Consider the following 9,249-nt stretch of genomic DNA (forward strand, 5'->3'; position numbering starts at 1 on the left):
AGAGTATGTAGGACCGGGGGTGATATAGAATCAATAGAATCAACAAAACAGAGTCAAAGTTGAAAGGATTAAATCAATTGGAAAAACACCTAATTCAAGAATCAAGAAAGAATATGCAAACATTCAATCACGGAATCCCAAAATACATATTATTCAAATTTGGTGGTTAAAGACTAGATTCAACTGAGACCTCAAATTAAATCAAGCGATCACACAAAAACCTTCATGCATTTGATTAACACAAATTCAATTAAACTTAGAAACCTCAGAAAAACCTAATTGAACGTGTTAACTTTCTAAACCACTTAATTAACCTTAATTTTTGAAAATCAATTCATGCACTTCAACCGAAACAAAACAATGAATTGAATTCCCTCTAAAAAATAAATCGAACAAAAACCTTCAGTTCATGATATTAATCAGAATGGAGAGAAACAAGAAACCAGGAAACACAAATTCAAATATAAAATCTACAAACCGATTCTCATGAATGTTGCATTCCGCTGATCCTTGAACTAGATAAACAAAACTACTCCTCCATGGATGGAAGCTCACGAAAAAGAAAAATCTCTAAAAAAAATGAGTCCCAAAAAACAAAAATGTCCTCAAAAAGAAAAACTCCTCATCTTTTATTCAAATCTGACTTTTCAAAAATTCAGCAACAAACCGTAACTTCCTCCTTCAAATTTGCCCAGGAAATGCATCTGTTATGATTTTTAATTGATATACCCTTCAAGCCACGGATGTTAGCTTTCAAATGCCACTAGAATGAGTCGAATCGGACATTTGTGGGCCGAGATATGACCCAAACACTGCACTAAGGTCCAGAATCCGCGAATTGCGTCTTCCAGCCCAGTTTTGGTCCAATTCTGTTTCTGGATGCTATGATTCAGCCTTTAAATCTCTATTAGTGTTGTAGGCCCATCTCTTAGCTTTCAAATGCAATTGGAATCACTCAAATCTGATAACTATAGCCTGAGATATTACCTACACAATAAGCAAAGGTCAAAAGGCTCTAAAATTCGAAAGTTAACAAAGTTTAACAATTAAGCCCAATAATATAAAACTCAGCCAAAACAATACAATTAAGCACAAATCATAACTAATTAGGCCTATTACAAAGCTATCACAAGCGTATAAAAATTCATTGATCAAAATTCCCCACACTTAAGCTTTTGCACTCCTGGGCAAATACACAACAATTCACTAAGTATGCAAAAAATGAACAAAGATGAATGCATGAAAACAAAATTTTACATACTTTACAATGAATCCTAGGCATGAAATGAGGTGAGCATGATACAGTAAAAGAACATTCCAAGTGTCAAGAAGTCAACAACTCTTATCATTCCAAGCAAACAAGGAGCAAATCGAACTAAATGGTGAACCAAAAGTGATAGAATCCTCTCTATTCACGCTCTCTATCTCTCAAGTGTTCAAGTTTGTGTTTACGCTCAAGGTACTCATGAAAGCAATCACTACCATAGGCTTGACAAGCCTCTAATTTCTACCACTTGAAACATATGCACATAAAGATCAAAAGGACTTTACTAGGGTTGTAACGGGGCTAGGGTAAAGATGGATAAGAAAAGTCATTTAAGCTATAACCCTAAGGAAATAAAGGAGCAGTGGGGAACGAATTATACATAAGGGTCAACCCCCCCCCAAGAAAATAGATCAATGACAATGAACAAACAAATCCTCTTATGCTTCCTTTGCAATTTTTTTTCCTTCACTACAACCTCTTATTGATTGATTGAATATATTATTATTTTATTATTGAATATATTATTATTTTTTTTCGTATTCTTTTGAAGCACAAAACATGCTAAATTGCCCACTTGTCAACAAAACAAAAGCATACAAATTTAACAAAACCCCCACACTTAAAGAGGGACTCATTCTCAAAACAATTCCAAAGCTCTTTCATCCTTAAGGCTAAGGTAAATCATGGCCTTTCACTTCAAGAGCTTGTAATGAGCTACAAAACAAAGGATGGGTTAGATAGGCTCAAAGGGCAAACAAGGGATAATGCAGGGTAGGCTAATATGGCCAAGTGGCTAAAGACAGAGAAGGCCTAGATTATTTCAACACATGCATGTGAACAAGTGAATCAAAAAGAGTGAAGTCAAGTTCCAGAGTACCTAACAATCGTGAGCAAATCACACAAGAAAGAAAGAATGGCAAGATGTAATCCATTCAATACAAGGCCCAAATTCTCACAAAAGGCAATAACTATCACAATTGATTCATAATTTGATTCTCTTGGTTAACTTGGTATACTTGAAATGCAAGAGAAGCATCCATTCACGCCTTGAAACCATAAATTAAGAATGATCAAAGCTCACAATTTATATAAAAACCTAGAAATCCATTACAAAGTATGCAAAACTTCCCTCTTTTTTTTTATGCAACAAAATGCAGAAACAGCAAACAACATGCATAAAGCAGAAAATAGCAAACATTTTTTTTTATAAACCCTTCCCCACACTTTAATCACACATTGTCCTCAATGTAAGCACAGCGAAATAACATGGAAAATAGACAAGTGTAATGAAAGAGTAGAAAAAGAAGGGCAAACTCCCTCATCAAGTGTATGTGGCCGCCAATAAGCGAACCTCTTCTATTTCCAATGGTATGTCCTCATGAAATGGCTTTAAGCGATGGCCATTCACTATGAAAGCTTTGTTTGTGGTGGGCTCTAAAATCCGTACTGCACCATAAGGAAAAATCTTTGTCACAATATAAGGACCTAGCCACCTATAACAAAGCTTACCAGAAAAAAGTTTGAGGCGAGAATTGTAAAGAAGCACTTTCTGGCCAATAGAGAACTCCTTTCGTAACAACATCTTGTCATGGATGAATTTAGTCTTCTCTTTGTATAGGTGGGAGTTCTCATAAGCTTCCATTCGAATCTCTTCCAACTCTTGAAGCTGGAGCTTCCTGTGTGTTCCAGTCTGGCTCAAATCAAGGTTACAATTCTTCACTGTTCAGTAGGCTCTATGCTCAATCTCCACCTGTAGGTGGCATGCTTTGCCAAAAACAATCCTATAAGGGGACATCCCCAAAGGAGTTTTGTAGGCAGTGCGGTAAGCCCATAATGCATCCTCCAGTCTCTTGCTCTAATCCTTTCTGTTGGGCTTGACTGTTTTCTCCAAGATCTGTTTCAACTCCCTATTTAACACCTCTGCTTGTCCATTGATCTGTGGATGGTATGGAGTTGAGACCTTGTGAGTGACACCATATTTCTTCAGTAGGGCTTCCATGTTCCTGTTACAAAAGTGGCTACCTTGATCACTGATGATAGGGCACTCCAAACCTGCAAAAAATGTGTGATCTAACAAAATCTACAACAACATGAGAATCATCAGTCCGAGTGGCCTTAACCTCCACCCACTTGGAGACATAATCAACAGCTAATAAAATGTAAATAAAATCAAAAGAAACAAGAAATGGGCCCATAAAGTCAATGCCCCAAACATCAAATATCTTACAAAACAATAAGGGTTGTTGAGGCATCTCATTCCTACGAGAAATACTACCTATTTTCTGACATTGTGCACAACTTTTACAAAATGTGTAAGCATCACGAAACAATGTGGGCCAGTAAAAACCAGAATCTAAGACCTTCCTAGCAGTGCGCTGTGGCCCAAAGTGACCCTCATATGCAAGAGTATGACAAAACTGCAAAATAGATGGTATCTCTAGCTCATGCACACAACGCCTAATGACCTGGTCACTACACATACGCCATAAATAAGGATCATCCCAAACATAATACTTAGCCTCACTCTTAAGTTTCTCTATTTGGTGCTTTTTAAAATAAGCAGGCAACTCAGAAGCAACCAAATAATTTACTAAGTCAGCATACCATGGATCCTTACCTTGCAGCTCTAATAACTGCTCATTTGGAAAAGTCTCACGGATGGGAGAGGCTCTAAAGTTTGTGGGATCTGACTCAGGTGGTCTGCTACCAAGTTCTCGGCTCCACTCTTATCTTTGATCTCAATATCAAATTCTTGCAAAAGCAACATCCATCTGATGAGTATGGGCTTTGCATCTGGTTTCTTTAATAAGAACTTTAGTGCAGCATGATCAGAAAAGACTGTCACTTTAGTTCCTAATAGATAAGTACGAAATTTATCTAAAGCAAAAATGATAGTCAAAAGCTCCTTCTCAGTGGTGGTGTAATTTGCTTGTGTAGAGTCTAAGGTTCGGGAAGCATATGCTATGATGTGAGGAACCTTCCCAACCCTCTGTGAAAGAATAGCGCCTACTGCAAGGTTTGATGCATCACACATAAGCTCGAACGGGTACTCCCAATTAAGCGGCTGAAGCACAGGAGCAAAAACCAGATGCTGCTTCAACTTGTCAAAAGCTCTCCTACAATCATCATCAAACTGGAAGTCTATTTCTTTTTGTAGTAGCTTGGACAACGAAAGAGCAATCTTGCTGAAGTCTTGGATGAATCTCCTGTAAAAACCTGTATGTCCAAGAAAAGAACGCACTTCCTGCACACATATGGGGTAAGGTAAAGAGGCAATAATATCGATCTTAGCCGTATCAACAAGAATGCCCTCACTAGAAATGACATGTCCCAAGACTACACCCTGCCCAATCATAAAATGACATTTTTCAAAATTCAAGACAAGATGAGACTGAATGCATCTATGCAATACCCTATCAAGGTTGTCTAAACAACATCAAATGATTGACCATATACGGTGAAATCATCCATAAAAACTTCCATACAGTTCTCAAGAAAATCAGAAAAAACACTCACCATACATCTCTGAAATGTACCTGGGGCGTTCCATAAACCAAAGGGCATCCTCCGGTATGCAAAAGTGCCGAATGGACAAGTAAAGGTGGTCTTTTCTTGATCCTCTGGTGCAATATGAATCTGGAAATAGCCAGAAAACCCATCAAGGAAGCAATAGTGCGATTGACCTGCCAACCTCTCAAGCATCTGGTCAATGAAGGGCAAAGGAAAGTGATCCTTCCTGGTAGCTTGGTTCAGCCTTCTATATTCTATGTAGACTCTCCAGCTATTCTACACTCTTGTAGGAACCAGCTCCTCCTTTGAGTTCTTCACCACTGTTATTCCACTTTTCTTCAGAACCAATTGTATTGGGCTCACCCACTTGCTATCTGAAATCGGATAAATTATTCTAGTAGCTAGAAGCTTGCTGACTTCTTTCTTGACTACATCCAAAATTAAAGGGTACAACCGCCTCTGGGGTTGCCTTACTGGTTTCACTCCTTCCTCTAACTGAATTCTGTGCATGCATGTAGAGGGGTTAATACCAGGTATGTCTGCCAATGTCCAGCCTATAGCCTTCATATTTTGCTTTAAGATGTTCAGCAACTTCTCTTCTTGTTCTGGTAGCAAATCCTTGGCTATGATGACTGGTAACTTCTCATTTGGTGCCAGAAATGCATACTTCAAATTTTCTGGAAGGGGCTTCAACTCCAAGGAGGGTGGCTCTAGGATAGAAGGTGCTAATTTTTGAGTTGCTTCCGATGGTTTGATTTCAGCACCTGTAATCTATGAAAAATTCTGCACAACAGCATTATCATATCCTATGAAAGCTAAATCAGGATAAAAAATAGAATCTGGAATTTCACAATTAAAAATAGAAACAACAGAATTTTTAGAGAAGATAGAAGCAGAAATAGTAGGAACAGGAACAGGAACAGCAGAGATAGAAACAGAATTTTCAAAATTTGAATCATGTAAGCAAACATCAATCTCAGCACAAACAGCACAATTCTGATGAATTCCATCACAATCAGAACATTGAAACTCATTTTTAAAACCTATTATTTCTGGAAAATCATCCAACAGATGTTCATGCACATTATCCACCAATGAATCAATGATGTCTATATGAAAAATAGAATGTTCTTCTGGTGGGTATCTCATTGCCTCAAACATATTAAAATGCACTTTACTATCTCCAAATTCCATGGATAATGTACCAGAATGCATATCAATCTTAGTCTTAGCAGTTTTCAAAAATGGCCTACCTAAGATTAATGTTGGTTGATTAGCATGGAAATCATCCTCCATATCTAGCACATAGAAATCAGCAGGAAAAATAAGCTCATTTACTCTTACCAACACATCTTCTAAAACTCCCTCTAGGTGTGTTGTGCTTCGGTTGGCAAGTTGGATGACCACTCCTGTTGATTTGAGCTCACCAATGCATAATGACTGGTAAATGGATTTTGGCATGACATTTATTGAAGCTCCTAGATCCAACATAGCTTGACTGATCTCCTTGTTTCCTATGATGCATGGAATGGTGAAAGTCCCTGAATCCTTGCATTTAGGAGGAATGCTTGGCTGGATAATGGCCGAAACATTTCTGCCCATGCTCACCTTCTCATTTCCCTTCACCCTCCTTCTGCGAGTACACAAATCCTTGAGGAACTTGGCATATTTTGGGATCTACTTGACCGCTTCTAGGATTGGGATATTGATTTCCACCTTCCTAAAAGTCTCCATGATCTCCTTGTTCAATTCTGCCTCTGCCAGCTTCTTATTATGTGTCACTCTATTTGGAAAAGACAGTGGAATATTTGGTTCCGCTTCCCTGCTGCTGCTCTTTTTGGCTAGTTCTGCAGAATCTGATTCGTTAGCAGCAGAATCATTTTTATCTTCACCACTTGCAGAATCTGAACGTTCTGCCTGGTTTGGTACTTGCAGGTCCTTGCCACTTCTTAGGGTAATAGCACTCATATTCTTTGAATTGGCCACAGTTTGGGAGGGAAGATTTCCAGATCCCTGTGACTTGAGTTCATTCACAATTGTGGCTAACTGGCCAATCTGCGTTTGCAGATTTTGGATACTGACTTCTGTTCTCTGCTGGAACTGAACACTGCTATTTGCCATCTGCTTCACCAATTCTACTAGGCTTAGCTCTGCACTGCTGTTTTTTTGAGGGAATTGCCCTGAACTTGGACCTGCAAAATTTTGTCTAACATATTGGTTAGGTTGCTGAGATGGGCTGGAATTACCAGACCTTAAGTTTGGATTATCTCTCCAACCAAGATTGTATGTTTTGGAGAAAGGGTTGTAATTCTGCTGTTGCTGCTGATAGGGTTTACTATGAAAAATTCTAGCAACTGTCTCATTAGTAGTCTCTCTCAATTCTGGACATTGATCTGTTGGATGGTTGGGGAGAGAGCAAATGCCACAAATAATGTCTGTCGGTGGCATGGTTTGCTGGGGCCGCTGCTGACCAAGAGCCATTTGCCTAACCAATGATGTCAACTCTTCAATTCGGTTCTCCATCCTTTGCTAGTTGGCATCAGAAGTTTGCACTTCATTTACTCCTCTAGCTGAAACCATAACTCGTGTACCAAATTGTTGTGTATTGGCGGCCATATTAGCAATCAAATCTCTGGCTGCAACAGGTGTTTTGTCTACCAATGCACCACCAGAAGCAGCATCAATCATGCTTCTGTAACAAATTGTAACTTCCTCCTTCAAATTCACCCAAGAAACATGTTTGTTATGATGTTTAATTGATATTCCCTTCAAGCCACAGATGTTAGCTTTCAAATGCCACTGGAATGAGTCGAATCGGACATCTATGGGCCAAGATATGACCCAAACACTGCACTAAGGTCTAGAATCCGTGAATTGCGTCTTTCAGCCCAGTTTTGGTCCAATTCTGTTTCTGGATGCTATGATTCAGCCTTTAAATCTCTATTAGTGTTGTAGGCGCATCTCTTAGCTTTCAAATGCAATTAGAATCACTCAAATCCGATAACTATAGCCCGAGATATTACCTACACAATAAAAGCAAAGGTCAAAAGTCTCTAAAATTCAAAATTAACAAAGTTTAACAATTAAGCCCAATAATATAAAACTCAGCCAAAACAATACAATTAAGCACAAATCACAACTAATTAGGCCTATTAAAAAGCTATCACAAGTGTATAAAAATTCATTGATTAGGTTACACCAAACTTATTTTACACACGCGCACAAGTTACCAAACCTCATAAAAAAACTTCTTCAACTCTCTCACTCAATCATGCATCCTGTTCATTTTCTTCTTCAAAGGAAAAAAAACTTCTTTTGCTAACCACCCAATGGCATTTCGTTCGTCCTCTTCTTTTTCTTTTTGAAAGGAAAAAAAACTTCTTCTGCTAATCGCCGAGTGGCCTTTCCTTCATCCTCTTCTTCTTCTTCTTGAACAAATAAAAAAAAAATATTTGAATGACTCTTGCCCTTGTTCATGTTCTTGAATGACTCTCGCCCTTGTTCATGTTCTTGAATGACTCTCGCCCTTCTTCTTATATGTCCTCTTCTTCGCCCTTGTTCTTGTTCTTCTTCAACCAAAAAGAAACATTTTTCACTCCCGCCCACTATTCATTCTTTTGTGACTTTCTCTCACTTGTTGTTTGCAGCCTACTCTGTATATGTGTATTAATTGGCCCTCATTCCAACCTCTATGTTTTGAAAGCTTGAAATATTGGTTGGGCATCACTCTCAGCATCACATGTATTTTTTCCCTCCTCTTCTTTAGGTTTTCCACAATGTTACGGGTACATATAATGTTGAAGAGTACTCTGAATTCATTTTAGATTCCTCTATAGTGGCCTTATAGAAAATGACATTTAGTGAATGTAGGTAATTTGACATATTAAGTTAGTAATTTTTTTTTACCTAGGTTCTGGTAATTTAGTGTATAAGCTCATAATTCTTCAGGTGTGTCTTGTATTGATGAGTAACTAGAAATAATTTTATATTCTGCTATGGTGGCGTTCAAGACAACAACATTTAGTGAATGTAGGTAATCCAACATCACAGCTAGTAAGTATAAACTGGTAATCCATCAAGTCTATAAATTTGTCTCCTACTCCCATTATTGGACTAGCTAACATATTGAATAGGGGGATAATACAATGGTGTATACTGTAATCCTGAGTAATATACTACAATTAAAATTATAACAACTTTTCCTTAAGTGAACTGTATATAGATGGTAATTGACCATAAAAAGTTGGTAATTCAATGTTCAAAGTGTTGGTAATTGATTATAGAAGCTGGTAATGTTGCAGTGTGTACACAATTTTTTTCCACTTCTCTAATGTGTGTTACTGAACTTAATTAATGGCTAACATAAGGTTATTTATTTATTTGTCACTAATAGTAGACCATAAGTACAAAACTGCTACTAATATGATAACAATAGTATTGTAACTAAACTGTATGAAGATGGTTATTGACCA

General features: G+C 37.8%; 1 protein-coding gene across 1 annotated transcript; it reads right to left on the bottom strand.

The window, feature by feature from the left end:
• Positions 1-2,588: 2,588 nt before the first annotated feature.
• On the bottom strand, positions 2,589-6,379 carry LOC113862282. Its single transcript, XM_027495372.1, has 7 exons — positions 5,648-6,379; positions 5,072-5,548; positions 4,804-4,950; positions 3,924-4,610; positions 3,495-3,813; positions 3,186-3,319; positions 2,589-2,957 (listed from the first exon to the last, which is right to left on the bottom strand). Exons 1-7 carry the CDS (start codon positions 6,377-6,379, stop codon positions 2,589-2,591), a joined length of 2,865 nt encoding a protein of 954 aa, XP_027351173.1.
• Between the last annotated feature and the right edge of the window lie 2,870 nt (positions 6,380-9,249).

The sequence above is a fragment of the Abrus precatorius genome, unplaced genomic scaffold, assembly GCF_003935025.1.
Source record: "Abrus precatorius isolate BTA unplaced genomic scaffold, Abrus_2018 Scaffold3, whole genome shotgun sequence".
In the NCBI taxonomy this organism is placed as follows: domain Eukaryota; kingdom Viridiplantae; phylum Streptophyta; class Magnoliopsida; order Fabales; family Fabaceae; genus Abrus; species Abrus precatorius.

Bases quoted from the DNA above. Each gene is read 5' to 3' on its own strand.
- LOC113862282 (XM_027495372.1), bottom strand. From the start codon at position 6,379: ATGGGCAGAAATGTTTCGGCCATTATCCAGCCAAGCATTCCTCCTAAA. The intron at 5,549-5,647 runs GTTGTTTCTATT...AATTTTTCATAG, and splicing joins CTATCTTCTCTAAAAATTCT to ATTACAGGTGCTGAAATCAA. The intron at 4,951-5,071 runs GTTCCTACAAGA...AGAGGTTGGCAG, and splicing joins AGAACTCAAAGGAGGAGCTG to GTCAATCGCACTATTGCTTC.